Below are 17985 nucleotides of genomic sequence, written 5' to 3' on the forward strand. Positions count from 1 at the left end.
TGTTTTTTAAGTGACAAATTAATTAGGGAAAACTCAACATCTTTTAGAAAATTTACCTAGCACTATTATTTTCATCCATAAGGTTAACTCTTAAATTTGTTACATATATTAAAAAATGTTCAGGTATTATTTTTTAAACTGTAATGATTTATAGGTCACTTTAATAGGTAGCTTATTAAAGTGACCTATTGAGGAAAAATTCATTACATAAGGAAACGTTAGACATATTAGGTAGAATATCATAACCCTTTAAAAAATAATTTAATTTAAGTACCTGTAATTAATATATAAGACAGGTTTATATCTGTTTGTAATTATTTGTAATTTTCTAACCATGGCGATCGTACTAAAAAAAATGATTTGTGCTCCATTTTATTTGAACACTCTTCAGCTCCTTTTCAAGATAAAGTCAACTTCTTATTGAAATATATTGAAACTGCACATAAAAATAAAGTGGATAAAACTGATATATGTAAAATTGAAAATTTTATAAAATCAGTTGATATAAAACTGAAGAGTGTTCGGTATTCCATTGCTAAATTTCGATCGAAATTTTCTGATTGGCTGGATGAATGTGTAGAAGTTGCTATTTGCGTATCAACTGTTGGTGCTCCCTGTAAGCAGTATGAGGATTTGAGCTCAAAATCAAAGAGGAAAAGGTTATCAACTTCACTAGAAACCTTATCTAACGAAGAAGTTTCGGACACTTCTAAAGCAATGTTAAGAAAAGAAAACAGCCTTTGGATGCCATAAAAATTGCAAATATTCTTCCAACCGCATCACCAAGACGACCGAAAAGAATAGTAAAGAGTATACCCACACCATCATCTGATACAACGTTCACTGAGGAAGAAGCTATTGCGCTTATGTTGCAGCTGGGATTAAGTCGTGATAACTACATAACGTTAAGAAAGGCGCTATCTGAAAAAGAAGTGGATGTTTTACCATCATATGACAAAATAAATGAAAAGAAGAAAAGCATTAACCATCTCCTATTGAAATAACTGATCGGAAGGCTGTTATTGGACTCGGCGCTCTACTCGAAAATACTGCTTTAAGGATTGCTTCTGACTTTTCTTCAGACCAACTAAAAAAAATAAATTCTTGTGATCTTCAACTCATTTGTAAGTGGGGATGTGATGGATTATCAGCACTCTCGGAATATAAACAAATCAACACAAGTGAATCATCTTCCGAGTATAAAAGTGTATTTATGGCATCGCTAGTTCCATTAAGAATTCGAAAGTATGCTGACAGCGATTCTCCATCAACCAGTTTCGATGATATTTGGAAGAATTCGACTCCAGGATCCAAAGCTTTTTGTAGGCCAATAAGCTTTGAGTATATAAAGGAATCCAAAACAACAACGCAAGATTTGATAAATCGTATTGAAGCAGAAATTAAAAACTTGGAACCTATAACAATCGAAATAGAAAATTATTCGTTTAACATGTCCTATGATTTAAAACTTACAATAATTGATGGGAAAGTTGGAAATGTCATTACAGCAACATCATCTACTTGGTACTGCTACATGTGGTGATAAAAAATCAGAATTTTCGAATATTTCCAAGCAAAGGTCAATAAATGAGGAAACATTACAATTTGGAATATCCCCCCTACATGCTCGCATACGATTTCTGGAACATTTTCTACATTTAGCATATGATTTAAAGTACAGAAGCATACCGGAAAATGCAAACAAAAGTGCAAATAACAATAAGGAGTTAATGGAAATGAGAGCCAGTGAGAAAAGAAGAATTCAAGAGGAATTTAAAAAGCGGATGGGATTAAATATTGATAAACCACTCACAGGATATGGAAGCACAAACGATGGTAATACCGCTAGACGTTTTTTCAATCATTTCGAAACTACTTCCGAAATAATCGGAATTAATATGGATTTACTGCAAAAGGTCAATATTATTCTAATGGCGATAAATAGCAAGCATAAAGTGAACGCAACAAAATTTGGAGAGTATTCTACAAAAGTTTCTAAATTACTTTTGGAATTATATCCCTGGAAAGAAATGACACCTACATTTCACAAGATATTATGTCATGGAAAGGTCATCATAGAACATAATATTCTGCCTTTAGGAGAGCTTACAGAAGAACCCCAAGAATCGAGGAAGAGAGACTTTAAGCATATTCATCAGTTTAGCTCAAGGAAGTGTTCTAGGCAGTCTAAAAATGAAGATATTTTTAATAATCTGATTCTATCTTCTGATCCTGTTTTATCTACTATAAGGAAACAAAACGTTAGCATTTGAAAATATTCATGAATTTAAAGATTTACTTTATCTTTTAGATATGGACTACTGTGATACCGATTATTTTACAAAATTATATTAATTTATAAAAAAAAAAATAAAGACTATTTTTATATAAAATAAATACTTGTTAATTTTTTTAGGGATAGAGAATAAAAGATTAATCGTAAAAAGTGGCTGTAAAAATTCATAAAACATGCCTAACAAATGTATGGATGAAAATAATAGTACTAGGTAAATTCTCTAAAAGATGTTGAGTTTTCCCTAATTAATATGTCACTTAAAAAACATTAGGTAGGCTGTTATATATCAATGGAAAGGTAATTTTGTCTATTTTTTCAAAACTGTATATAATTTTTGAAAATTAAAAAATTCGCGGAATACTTTTTTTAAGAAAATTAAAAAATGTTTTTTATTCAGTTTTTGCGAAGATACAAATTTTTCAAATTGCAATAAAAATTTTATTTATGAATATTTTTTGATGAAATTTTACAGTTTTTTTACTCAAAATCCAAAATTAAATAAAAATTTCGAATTTTCTTATTAGAAATCCCGGAATTCCCAAAAAAGTTTTAAAAAATCCCAAAAATGGGATTTTTTGGTTTTTTGCCTATTATATCCTTACCAGGGGTGGGGTTATCGAAACCCGTTACAAAATGATTAAGAACATATTGAGTCATATAAAACAGGTCACTATAATTTGATATCGACTATGCGATTTGAGAATTTTTGCTCAAAATTGAATTTTTCATAAAAAATAGGGTTTTTTTGGATGGACCTGGTCCCCTCGGTATCAAAAATTTTTAGGTTTTGTTTCATTTATCGTATTTTATGTAAAGTCAGCTTTCCAAAAAGTATAAATTTTATATACATCTTCTTAGAAACTTTTTAGATAACTTAAAAAGAAAAAGATACTTTTTTCCCAAAAAAATGGCAAAAAATCGCCTTTTTTTAATTTTTTAAATTAAAATGCCTATAACTTTGGACTCAGTCATGATTTTTACATAATTCTTTCACTGCTTGATATATAAACTTGTTGTTAAGCGAATAAAAAAATGGCGAAAATCGGGAATATTTGGACCCGCTATTATCAAAAAACTAAAGTAAGGACGGTAAAAATTTTAAAATTTTAATTTTCAAATGCGAATATCTCCTAAACTATAAGAGATAATTTTTTATAGTGCTCGATGAGGAGATTCTATATACGAAATTTTTTTTAAATCGGAACTCAAATGAAGAAATAGGATCGTTTTAAAAATTTAACATAGCCGAGGTGTCCTAATTTGAGGACCCCCCGCCGGGCCCCTGGTTGGCCTATAAGGTCCAAATTCAAAACCTAAACTCGACAACACCTCCTCTTTGTGCATACCAAATTTCATTAAAAACGGATTAACCGTTTAGAAGTTACCGAATTATTTCCCTCTTTTTTTTTTCCTATACCACTGTGCTACGTTATTTGTTCCTTTGGTAATATTTGCAAATGTGGGTTTGGGGTTATTTTTTGTAAAAAATTTATGTGCTTTTGGATTGGAGTTATAGGTTTTCCATGCTTCTCTGTGCATCTTCTGTCAATTTTTATTTTCAAAACAGTTTTATGTTTTAGGAATGATGGACAATTTTTCTTGGTGAATATTTTCTCTACATTATCTGCACAGTTCCCTCCTAATTTGATAAGTAATGGAAACAGGTATTGTGTCGATGTAATTGGCTTTTCTGAATTTCTCAGCGGTCTTCTTTATTAATATTGACTGATATGACAAGGAATCGAGGGATATGATCGTCGCATTGTCTTATTTCTGGGAGAGCTACAAAGTCATCAACACGGAACCTTTTACCCCTGTTGGTTAAGTCCTCATTTGATCATAGTTCCCTGAACCCGTTATGGTTCAGGTGGTGTGAACCATTCATATTTGGGTGGTTCAGTCCTCAGAAAGAGGTTGAAATTTTTTCCTTAAAAATTTTTGTTTGTTATTCTTGATATTTAAGCAACAATAAATAAGAAAAAAAAAACACGTTTCTGTTTGTTTAAAGTAAACTGAGAAAACCGTTATACTATCCGCACTTATTAAGAGAGAGAAAAAAGATCGACTTAACACGGCAATTGCCAAAGCAAGACTGTGTTTCAAATTATATTGATTTAAATAATAACACTACTATAATATTATTTTATTTACACTAGTCAATCTGACACCGTAAATAACGGATCATCACTCAACTTTTGGTGCACTGATCAACTTCAAATCACTTTTTGGGGCGATTAAATCTTGTCCGTCCTTCCGTTAATATTTTTATATGAACATTTAGTTAAAGCACTTGCAGTTCTTGTATGAAAAACAGAAGTAGGCTATATTTATTATTCCGATTTTTAGTCTACGTACTTAATAAATTAAGTCCACAAAAATAAATTTCAAATTGAAAGTATAATTGCAACTTCTAGACCTATTAGAATTTTTGCATAAACAGATAATAAGTGGAAATTGTAAGATAAAGTTGAAAACTAGTTTTTATTTTATCTTGTTAAATTCTTAATTTTAGCCATTTTGTCTGCGAATGTGGATAGATAACGTTTACTAAGGTAAATTTCGCAGAAGTTATGGATGTAATGCTAACATCCGCTACATGGTATTGTAATTGATCAAATATACCCCTTAAAGTCCTTTAACCCATATTTCGAAAGAAATCAAATCTGGAAAGAACATTTCAATATAAAAATGTTTTCCAATGTGGAGTTTTTTTGAACTGCTCTAAAGCGCGATCAAAATTCAGTTATTTTTCAAAATACATAGTATTAATTATTTTTGTTAACGAATGCGCGAAGAGACATATTTTTTTAAAGCATCGCTATATATCAAAAATACAGCCAAACTAAACTGTTTTTTGCCATTCTGAAAACTTTGTTAAAACCCACATAGTACTAATATTTAAAACAGGGACGGACGATATGCTCTTAAATACTTTAGTAAAAAAATTAGAGAAAAAAAGTTAATTTAAATGGCGTTTTTGGTCGACAACGACTGAAAATGTGTTAAAAGTGGAAGCGAGCGGGATTGACATATTTGCAGTGCCCAGTATAATTTCTCGATCCCAATCCAATAAAGAACATATGAAATGATATGGAGCAACAAATAAAAGCAGAAATCCCTAGGAATTTTGCCAATTTATGGGCTGAAAGTTAAAATTTATGTCATAGTATTTCTAGTGGGTTCTGGGGAATATTGTGTCCAGGAGAAGGAATGATATTATCAAAATGTGCAAATATTCTACAAAATATGAAATTTTAAGTGAAATTAGACAAATTTACACGGTTGTTTTGTTTTATTTTTAATTTCTTAAGCTGACTACACACATAATATTCAGTAAAGCAACATGTCAAAATATTCAAATAAAATGAAAAATATAATAGTGTATATACAAAATGTAATGAAACTTACTGAAAATTTTTTTAAAAATTTGAAAACGATTGGATTTTTTTTTCAATTTATCAGAGTTTTATTTTTATTTAAACACAGAAAAAATCAGAAATAAAAACAAAAGCCAATTTAAATGAAATTTTATGTTTTTTCTTTGATTTTATTTCAGATGGGATAGTGTAGACACAAAAAATATTTTCTATTTGATTTTTTTGATAATCATATCTACTTACATTTTATTTTGTTTTGACTGTATGAAGTAAAAATTTATCGACTTCTCCCATAGTCTGCTTTAATAATTCTTTTATTTTTTGCTAATTCATTTTCCAGATTTTTTTTTTTGGGGTAGATTTACTTTAGAAAGAAAAAAATAGTTTGAAGCTGTTGAAAAAATAAATAAAAAACTTTTTGCTGAAACTTTTATTTTTACTTGATATACATTTATTTTTAGAATAAGAATATATGTATGTACTTAGTGATAGTCTGCAAATACAATTAGTATTATTAACCAGACAAATCGCCATGGTCAAAAAGTGATTGATCATATAATTCTGCAATTACGCGACGACCACCGAAAAAACGCCCATGCAAAGCATCCTTTCCACGCGTAGCTTCAGTATTTGTAGTGAATTCAACGAAAATTTTAACAATTATTTCTGCTTCATCGTCATCTTCATTTTCTGTTTGCTTTTCATTAAATATAATTACACGGCTGACACTTCCAAATTTAGTACATTCTTCCTGAATTTCTTCTTGTAGTGTTTCATCAACATCTTCAGGTCCAACCATATTGCGTAGAATAATAACTCTCGATTCTTGCGGTCTCATCAAACGCTGCATAACAAATTGTCGGGCGCTTTGACCTTTAATAGACATACTTTCTTGTTGTTGTAGAGTTTGAGTTTCTCCCTCATCCAGAATCTTTTTCTTAAGTTCTTCTTGTTGCTTGTCATGTGGTTTTTGTATTTGATCCTGTTGATTCGTTACTGCGCCTGGTATAGTTGTAGCATTTGTATTAGCTAATGGTACTATGGGATTGGGTATTGTTGCCAATGGAACTACTTCCGAAGCGCCTGCATTAAATTTACTAATAAGTGGAACTGTCACATTAGAACCTGGACCTATTATTGTCTTTGCAGCAGCATTTATAGCTTGCGTAGAAACTGCTTGCAAAGCTGAAGCAGCCATAATATTTGAAGCAACACTTGGAGTTTGGAATATACCAGTAGATATAAATGAAGTACCAGCAGTTGTGGGTAAAGAAATAGCGGAATGTAAACTATTTCCAGGTGTTGAGAGCGGCAATGTAGCTACTTTAGCTGCAAGGGGCTGCATTCCGAGGGAAGGAGTAGCGGCAGCTAAGCCGAGAACAGCATTACTTGCAACTGCATCTAAAGCTTGTATTTTTGCTGTTGCAGCTGCAGCCGCTACAGCAGCGGCTGTTGGCATGGTTGAGTTTGCTGCTGGACTTACTAATGCATTTGGTGGAGTTATTGAACGACCAACCCTAGAAATTTTTAAGAAAAGAATAAAAGTTAATATTTAATTGTATTTTTTATATTAAATTAATGAAATATCTAATTTAACTTTTATTTATTTTCCGGTCTAAAAAAGCAAAATTCTTAAAGTACCTTATTAAATGTATGTATGTATATTGTCACCTAACTAACAATAAATTACAAATCGAATTTTCATTAATTCTAATGTACTGAACCAAACCAAATGTTCACAAAAAATTGGACTCCGATAACCAATAAGAAAAGCTTCAGTAATAAGAATGGTTCATATTCTAAAATACGATTCTGATTCGATTGATAACATAAACGGATTCAATTTTAAATTAAATCAATATAATTTTAATTTTTTTTGAGAACTAATTCGTAATTAAAACAATTCCGATGTTCGACATTTTGATCATTTATAAATACAACATACTAAGTAAATTTTTAAAATTGTCAAAACCGTTGAAAAATATTTATTTCGAAGAAAAACAAATCGCGCTTATTGAAACTTAACTTTCCATTTTAAATTGTTTGATTGTAGGTGACGATATGTTGGTAATACATATTTTGATTTGTTAGAGTATTTTTGTCCAAAAGAAAAAATTAAGATTTGTTATGTGAAAATATTTTTTAATTGATGAATTATTTTCTGCATTTGGATACTTTTTATGTCTATTTCCAAACAAAATATCGCACTGTGCATTTTATGCATTACTACGACATTTAAAATTCAATAAATTCGAGTATGAAGTAAGAGAGATTTAGTTGGATGTGTGCAAAAGGTTTCAATAAAAAAAATCAATATTGCCTTTATTATGAGACAAAGTATTTTTGTAGGGATGCATTTCATATCTTCTTGGAAATTTCTTATACATACAGTGTCTCTCATAAGTATTCGAATTTAATGTATTATGAAAACAGACATCATTTTATAATAGATTTTGTGGGAAAAATAAATAAATAAATTTATTATGTTGTCCAGACAGTCCTTAAATTTTATACCACATTTTAAAAATTAAAAAAAAAATAATTTACTTAAACTAATTTTATTTTTTTAAAAAAAGTGCAAAAAATAGCTTCACAAAATTATTCGAATTTTTTGTATAAATCATATTTAGATTAGCATTATGAAGTAAAAATAAATAATTAAAATGAAATTAATGTTTTGTATAGTAGCCTTTGTTTTTAAAAACAACTTCCAAGCGTCGTGGGACCGTTTCTACCAATTTATGGAATAGTTCTGGCGTTATTATGTCCCATTCTTCATGCAAAGCAACCGTATGGTGGTTTTAGAGGATAATGAGTGATTTAAAAGTTGTTCTTGTAAATATAACCACAAATTTTCAATGGAGTTTAAGTCCAGACATATACTCCATTGAAAATTTGGTGAAAGAAGATACTTAGTGTTGTAAATGATCAACATTTTCACGTACCAGGTCGTGTATTTTGGATCGTTTTTCTGTTGAAAAATAAATTGAATGGGTTGTAGCCCCATTTTGGTGGTACTAGCATGCAAATTCTGCTCTAAAATTGACAAGTGGACCTTCTAGTCTATAATTACAATAATAAATTTTAGCAGTCCAACACCGTGGACGAACACAGAACCCCAAAATATGGCAGAGCAACTTGGGTCCTTTACAGTTGGTTTTAAGTTAGATAATTCCAAGGCATCTCCAAGCTTTCGCCATATCATTTGACGACTATCTGAGCCAAAAATATTATATTTGTTCTAATCGTCGAAAATAACTTCCTTCCAGAATCCAATATTCTTACTTATGAGTCTATTTGCGGAGTCAAGACACTTAACATCGATTAACTTCGATATGAGCGGTTTCCACCTTGGTACTTGACTATGCAAATTATTGCTCCCTAGTACTTTGCCCACAATTTCGACACTAATTTTTATTCACAGGACTGTCATGAGTTCGTTGTTAATTTTTGGAGCTGATAGATGAAGGTTCCTTCGGTATTTCCTCAGTATTTCTCTGTCGTCCTGTATTGACAGCAGTTTTGGACGACTTGATAATGGTAAATACTCAATGGAATTCCTTGTTCCATGCGTGTAATGACAAAATATATTGTCGATGGGAATCTATCAACCATTTCCTATATGTATTTAATTGATCGGCCTTGATTATTCAGATATAAATTAATTTTATAATTTGAATTGATCAACTCTTTTTCTTTGAACATTTTAAGCGCTTACACAGGAAGGATTTACAACATAATTATGCAAATTTCCAAAAAATATAATGTTAAATATTCCATATAACCACTACCTGCATAATGGGTTAATTAATGGGCAATAAAACACGTGTTCAAGGATTCTAAAGAAGTTCTTAGAAAAAATTCGAATATTTTTGCGCAGTACCTGAAATGACCCTTTTTGGGTTTTTTTCCATTTTCTTGGAAACCATTAATGAGTTTTTATTACTTTTTTCTTGTATTTCGTAGAAATAATATAAATTAATAAAATTTCATTAAAAAATTTTAAATACTATTATTATTTTTAAAGTAACATCATAAAATAACACAGTAATTCATAAAAAATAATAAATTCGAATATTTATGTGAGACACTGTATGTATATGGGAAATTCTCTTTTTAATTTAGATTTTCTTCAAAAAATATTTTTTTATAAAACTATGTACACATTTTTTTGGACTTTTTAACATGATGAATTAATACATTAATTTACAATCATTAACTAAAAAATATGCATTTATGTTTGATAGACTAAAAATTATGAAGTTTTAATTTATTTATGCATATATTCGAATGAATTATTTTAAAATTGCATTAAATCCAAAATGGTTGTAGTTTTTTTTATAGATTTTGCTATAGACCTCATTAATAGCAACCTAAAAGAATATAATTTTATTAATTTTAATTAGCGTGAAGGGTGTGCTTCACTAATTATTCTTAAAAGGAAAACACTGCATTTTCTGCACACGAGAAACTTTGATGCAAATATTTTTAATAACTGCTTGTTTATAATTATCTTATGCTTCCATTTCTGAATTTAAATGATTAAATAATATAAAAACCGTTAAAATGAAAATCTATATAAAGTTTGGAAATAAATTTCATACACATGACCGAACTTTTTTCAATGCATTTAATGGAAAATCGTACATATTTCTAATGGCTTATCGATTTTGATATAAGCAGCATTGTCAGCTACCGATTAATGTTAAGTGTTACCAATTTTAATTAGCGGTTTAGGTGTGCTTCGTCGAATTATCTTTTAACTCAAGAAACACCGCGTTTTTTCGGCGAAAGAGAAATTTTTATGAAATTTCTTTTATAGTTACCATATCCTTTCTTATTTACAATTGACTACATTTTTATACCTTCGTGAGAAGGGTATACATATATAAGTTTGTCATTCCGTTTGTAATTTCTATAATATAATTTTCCGACCCCATAAAGTATATATATTCTGGATCCTTATAGGTAGCGGAGTTGATTAAGCTATGTCCGTCTGTCTCTCTGTCCGTCTGTGTGTTTGTTGAAATCAGTTTTTAGAGGACCCCAGATATCGGCGAGATCCGAATCTTCAACAATTCTGTTAGACATGCTTTCGAGAAGATCGCTATATAAAATCAGCAAAATCGGTCCATAAATACTGGAGATATGAGCAAAAATCTGAGACAACCTTTTGAAAATTTTATAAAAAAGACAATTTTTTTCATGCTTTGATATAAGCAACAACAACAACACTGCTTATTCATTGAGTATTTCGTTTCATATGTTTGGATGGCTGTGTGTTTCATTGCCTTGTGTATATTGTTTTTGTTTCTTGGTGCATTCAGTTTCGTATGTTTGGATGTCTGTTGGTTTCATTGCGTTGTGTATTTTGTTTTTGCTTTTTTTGAGATTTTCGTTTCGTATGTTTCATTGTCTTGTGTATATTGGTTTTGTTTTTTGGTGTATTCAGTTTCGTATGTTTGGATGTCTGTTGGTTTCATTGCGTTGTGTATTTTGTTTTTTTGTGTATTTCGTTTCGTATTTTTGGATGTCTGTTGGTTTTACTGCCTTGTATATTTTGTTTTTTAGTGTGTTTATTTCGTTTAGCGTTGTTGTTGTTCGTTTTGCTATTGCCATAATAATGATATAAACGGGAAAATTAAATAAATTAAAATTTTATAGAATTGATATTTTTTAAATACACTGTGGTGAAGGGTATATAAGATTCGGCACAGCCGAATATAGCACTCTTACTTGTTTATTTCTAAATTTAAATGAATTATTAATCCAGAAAACCGTTAAAGTGAAAACAAGTCCGGTTAATTTAAATTTTGCAAAAAAAAAATATATATTTACATGAATGAACTTTTTTATACTTTTTTAATGCAAAAACGTACTTTTTTTCCAACGGTTTATCGATTTTCGTATAAGCATCATTGTCAGCTGCTACCGGTTGAGGTATAATGTCCCCAATTTAAATTAGAGGCGTGCTGCAAACCAATTCTTTCTATATAAAGATTGATTACTGATAAAATTCAGAAAAAAATTAAAAATTCACAATTTTTTTGTGTTCGTTTTAACATCTTTGCATGCTAATATTTTATCGCGGCTTTGTGATTTCAACATCTAAAATTTAAAAGTATTTCGATCACGCGATATTTTGGGTATATTGAAGTTACTCTGTTAGTGTACTTCATGAAAAAGCCCTTTTTAGAAAATTTACGTTTATTTTTTCCAATATTTAAGCTTCTCCCACAGTGACCTTCATTAGCAAAATTGACTTTCCGCCCTCAAAGTTATAAAGAAAACTAGATGCTTTCAATCAGTTTTTTGAGAAATTTTGACTTTAAGTGTTTATTTCTCCAACACTCTCGACCTTGTGTCTTGTAAATAAAAATTCGTCATCACTTAATTTTCAAAATATTAATCGAAAGAAATATTTAATGCATAAAGTTGATTTATTAAAATCTTAAACAAAAAAAGAGTTTATTTAACAGTTTTTTTTTTATTTGTATAAATGAATTTTACATTTGTTGTTAATTCAATAACCTTGACTTATATACATACATATAATAATAATTTATAGCTACGACGAGGTTTTTTGTAGTACTCGATGAGAAAATTTTACCAATAGTACATTATAAATCGGGCTACAACCAAACAAATATGATTCCTTTAAAAAATTTTCATAAACGAGTTGTTTCACTTTGGGGACCCATGACAACACTTCTTTTTTACGCAAGTTATACTTAGGGCCAATCTTTAGGTGAAAGATTAGCGATTAAATTAAAACTAATCCTAGAAAGTTGGTTTTGAGTGCTCAAATAGCTAATTTTGTTGGCAGGTTTAAGCGCCCAATGGAGGTGGTTTAAACTTACGCATGAAATGCAGTAAACAGCTGATGCAAAAAAATTAACACAATTTTTATAAATATAAACATTAAAATGTTCTATTTATTGATTAGTACAAATTATGGACACTTGAAAATACATCTTTTGTTTTAAATTTAAGTTTTCATTGATTTTCATATTAAATTTACAATTGTCTTCTTCTTTTTTATTGTTTTGATAACAAACAGTGACGTTTTCTGTTCTTTTGTATGGCAACACTGCGAAATTTAATCTTGTACTCAAAACATCAAAGGGGATTAACATCAGATTAAATTTATTTTCAGATTAGTTAATCTGATAATTAATTGGTATTTGATTGCCAACTCAAAAACTCGCCCTTACAGTTTAGAAGTTAAAGATTTAGTTTTTATTTTCTATACCACTGTATATTGGAGTTTTTTTTGTCTGTATAGAATAAATTAAACTATTTATTAAATCAAACTATGTATTTATGAGCGCTTGATGTCGTAATCTTTAGTTTATTATTCATTAAACTGTTAGATTTAGATCCTTTTTATCAGGATTTTCTTCAATTAGAATGTAAATTGAACCAACAAATTAATTAATTTCAAAACATAATTAAAAGCCCTTATGATTTGGCCGGAAAAGCTTAAGTTATTTATTTGTAGAGTTATTTATAGAACATTTATAAAAAAAGTCGACACAGGCAGGGGCTATGGGAGCTATGGTCAATATTAAACCGATCCAGGTATTAACTGGTAATATTTTTTTAAACTTCTTTGTAAACGGCCAAGTGGACGTCGATTAGTTAAAAACATGATGGTATTGGAAATGGGCTTAATATTGCCGGGATTTAAGGTATCCCTCATATAAATGTGCCTTAAATTTGTACAGTCAGACTTGTATTAATTTTGTAGTAATATGATAAAACTTAATGATTATTTTTAAATTCCTAGAATTGTTTCTGTAGTTTTGCTTTTTTAGAAAATGAAAACGAAAAATTCTTTCGAAATGAAACCACTCTCAGTTTTTAAAGTTATATGTAATTAATCTTTTTGCTTAAAGTTTCAATAACAAGAACCTTTACTAAAATACGATTCTAGTTTTGATAAGCTTAACAGAATCAATTTTAAATAAAATCAATATAATTTAAATTTTTTTGTGAACTGACTACATAATTCGGAATTTGAAGAAGCTGAAACAAAATCGATCGGAATAATAATACGGAATTGAGACCATTCCGATCGAAATGTGTGACAGACCTGTATAAAGTGTAACAAAAATAGGTTCACATTTCACTCCAATTCCCACAAAAAATTGCTTTAAAGTTCACAGTTAACTTTAAAAATATGTTTGTCATAAAGTCCCGTTATTATTTTGACATTACACTACATTGATGACAAGTTACATTAATTTAGTAGCATGATTTCATTAAATGTTCGCGATTGGCTTATTTATTAAATGACGAATAACAATAAAGTAATGATAAAATCATTGTATTTACTACAAATTATCATTAACAGTATTTTTGTCATAAAGTCCCGTTATGATTTGTTGTATAATTTTATTTTATATAACTTTTTTTGTGTTTTTTCAATATTTAATCCAAACAAAATCGAAAACAAAAAAAATTATTATTACTACGTAAGTATTTCATTAAATTTTTAAGGAGTGCTGTATTTCTTACAAATTTTACCATATTTACACAAAAACAATTAGGATTTTCCAAATGAGGTTTTTTATACAAAAAAAAATGGGACACATTTGTTATTTGTGTTATATTTTAACTCCCTTTATCCCAATATCTAGTTACATTTTATCGTAAGGTTAAATTGACAGTTTTCATACAAAAAATATTTTAACCGGCAGAATATCTATAGGTTAAATGATAACCGGAGGTGGAGTTAACTGGGCATAGTTATATTTTATCGTACGGTTAAATTGACACTTTTCATACAAAAAAAAAAATTTTAACCGGCAGAATATCTACAGGTTAAACGGTAACCGGAGGTGGAGTTAACGGGGCTGAATGTCACGATCAAGTATTACGTAATATTAACACTACGTAAACAGGTAAACGTAAAAGTTTAATTGGGGTAAATTTTAATTTTTTATAGCTACAATTAAAAACTTCAATTCAGTCAATAAGTCCACTGTGCTCGCACAGTAGTTCATAAATCCATAACTTTTGATTATATTGTAATATTTAAACGCAGTTTATTTTTTGTTGGAAAAAAAGGTATGGAGGGTTAAAGTTAACTTTTTTCGTTTTTAGTCGAATTTTAGTATAAAGTGAAGCATTATGTTCTAGTTTATATTTTTTAGTTGACATATATTATTTTAAAATAATTTTTTAACTTTAATCTTATCAGAAAATGCCAAACTTTGGCCCTAATTCTAATAAAACTTTTAACTTCTAATATTCACAGAGGCCAAAGGTTGATTTTTTTTAAACAGGCTGAGTTTAAATATAATTTATAAGGATGACAACAATTTGATATGATTTTATGTGTAACCGGGACATATGCAGACTAAAGCTAGAATGCTTAATTTTTGCACGAACAGCTTTGACATACATCTTAACATTTGTTCAATGAATTGGCGGATTATGGGGGCGTGATCCTTCCCATATAAATTAAATAAAAAAATCATATATCCGGGAAACCTTTAGAGCTATAACCCTCAAATCTTTCCACGGGCAACATAAAAATTTATGTGAGCAATTTGGAAAAAAATTACCTGACTAGCATGCCAAATGCCTTCAATATAAATTAAATACACAAATTTTTTCATCTGGACTATTGGGACTTTGATGCTGTACGAATATTTATTACCCATGTAAACATTTGGGAAATAAATTTTGGGATTAGCAATAGGGGACATGACACCTCCCATGTGAATTAAATACAAAAATGTATACATCTGAGGAGCAATTAGAGATGGAAATCTAAAATTTTGCCCGTGTAACACTGTAAACTTGTAATAGTGGGCGTTGCATCTACCATATATGTATATTAAACACTCAAGTTCTTCAACATTTGGACGTGTACTTTAAGTTTAAAAATAATCATGTGATTGGAGAATAAGTGGACTGGAAAGTAGGCGAAGCACCTCCATGTCACATGGACATGTCATCTTTCATACAAAATAAAAAATGTTATATCTTAGGAACTAAGAAAGTATGTAAATTGTACAAATACTTTCACTGAATACAAAAATGGGCAAAAGGAAAAATGAGCATTTCAAAAATTTTCGAACGGTTTTGTACCTTACCCTTTCCGATTTCGATTAAACTTGGTACTCACATTCTTTGTATAAATACGAAGTTTAAAGTTCTCCATTTCCAAATTCATTGCGGTTTAGATTTTATGAAGATTCAAATTTCAATTTTAAGATTAAACAATCATTAAATTTTGACTTCGTATATTTTGTAACCTATTTATCCAATTTTATTCGCTTTAGTCCTTAATTAAGGCCTATGTTTTGTAGTTTGACAGAATTTTATTTCAAATATTATAGCTATAACGTCCTTTAGTAAAGTATATCTCAAAAAAGGTACCTTCCATTTTCTTTATTCCTTCATATAAGATTGCTTGCAGGGATAATGAGGGGATCTCAAGTAATCCAACTTTTAGTAAAATAATCCATATCATTTCCACACAAATTTCAAAATTTATAATTTTATTCCTTGATGAACACAAAAAGGTCTGACAAAATAAAAATAGTCTATTAACAAAAACTTATATATTTTTAAAATTTGTATTGAAATGATGTGAATAATTTTATGACACTATAAGCTACTTTTGGTGAAGGAAGACAAAAAATGGAAGGTACCTTTTTTGAGATATCCTTCACTCAAGGACAATTTTGAATATAATTATCCTTTTATTAAAACTATAATATTTTAAGAATAGTAATATTAAACTACAATATACTGGCTTTAATTAGCGACTAAAACGATTAAAATCGGATATATAGTTTAGAACATATAAGATGTCAAATTTAATGCTTGTTGAAAAAAGTCCTAAAAAATATGAACTTTGAACATCGATAAAATCTGAACTATAACGAATAATTTATGTGCCGAATTTCATTGAAATCGGAGGGGGTCATGTTCAAAATCCTACTTTTTTGTTCGAAATTTTTTAAAATTACTTAATATGAAAAATTATAAGGGGATTTTTAATTTATCGTTAGCTTAGTACGCAAACGTAACAAGTCCTCTTTTGTAAATTTTATAGAAGAAGCAAAAAACTTCATAACTTTTTCTTTATTTCATATTTTTAAAATCTGTAAACGCAGTTATCTTCTTAGATTTCTCCTTTTTTAATATCACTTGTGAAACAATTTAAAAATAATGCTGTTGAATACTTATGGTGGCTTTTTTAGGACTTAGCACGTTTTCTTTTTCTGAATTTTTATTTTTTGCTGGACTTAGCACATTTTCTTATAACATTTTCCTTTCTATTTCTATTTTGAAGATAATTTGATGTAATTTGACACACATGTTTTGCTGTGTCTTTAAGACGAAGTGTATAAAATTTAGTAAGTGTAGATCCACGATTTCTCATGGTCCTCATACAAGTGGCTTCTAGAAAACGCAAATAAATGTGATGAGTAGCTAGTAATCGTGATAAAATTTGGACCAAGTTATTTTTTTGTTTTCAAAAATTATATAGTAAGGAATATATCGGGTTTTATTTGATCCTAGCCCCCATATAAGATCCCATTCAGAAAAATATTTTAATGCTCATAAATGCATTAAACATATCAGTGAAGCTTCGAAATTCTATATAGACAAAACTTTAATGAACATAAATCGCTACACTAATTTTTATACATTTGACCATCGCTCCCTAATAAAGTACCCTTGAAAAAATTACTCTAATGCTTATAACTGTATTTAAAATAGCAGAATAGTGATGAAATCCGACAAAAACAAGATTTATGGAACCACAAAAACTATTTACGTCATTTCATGAGGATAGGGCAATGTTTTACCCAACGCCCATTGATTTTAAAGCGCACAACTGGCTTAAAATAACGATATAGTGATGCAATTCAAGTTTAACAAGTTTTAAAGGAACCAAAATTTCTTTACTAACTACTATGAGATTCGGTCCATAATTTACGCTATCATTCTTCTTAAATAAAATCAGTTTTTTGTCAATATTTACTTGTTTTATTTTATTTTAAAATAGTATTCCATAATTTCGTACTCAATCGAAGATTTTACAAACTATAACTATTTTCTAGACGATGATGTACAAAATGTTTGATATTTCTTTTTACATGACTAATTAATGCCTTTATAATAGCAAATTGAAAGGACTTGGCACTTTTTCTTTGTATATTTTTATTGTTTTGAGAACTTAGCACGTTTGCATACCACAGCAAAAATACATGTTTAAAGTAAAAATAAGGTAATTTCTTGATTGTAACATGTGTATTTCAAGATATACTACCATTCTGCATTTAA

General features: G+C 29.2%; 1 protein-coding gene across 4 annotated transcripts in view; it reads right to left on the minus strand.

The window, feature by feature from the left end:
• Positions 1-6095: 6095 nt before the first annotated feature.
• The window catches only part of LOC119602891 (poly(U)-binding-splicing factor half pint), a 119688-nt gene continuing 107798 nt past the window's right edge, over positions 6096-17985 (minus strand). For 3 of the 4 annotated variants that reach the window (XM_037954688.1, XM_037954689.1, XM_037954690.1), the window contains one exon: positions 6112-7190. In XM_037954688.1, the coding sequence (XP_037810616.1) occupies positions 6188-7190 (1003 nt within the window). In that variant the 3' untranslated portion in view covers positions 6112-6187. Of the gene's footprint in view, positions 7191-17985 lie in introns of all 4 variants that reach the window. The other variant, XM_037954687.1, reaches the window with a different exon arrangement.

Source organism: Lucilia sericata, unplaced genomic scaffold (genome assembly GCF_015586225.1).
Source record: "Lucilia sericata isolate MDLA Ls3-8-SP2 unplaced genomic scaffold, ASM1558622v1 Contig000261F_arrow, whole genome shotgun sequence".
In the NCBI taxonomy this organism is placed as follows: Eukaryota; Metazoa; Arthropoda; class Insecta; order Diptera; family Calliphoridae; genus Lucilia; species Lucilia sericata.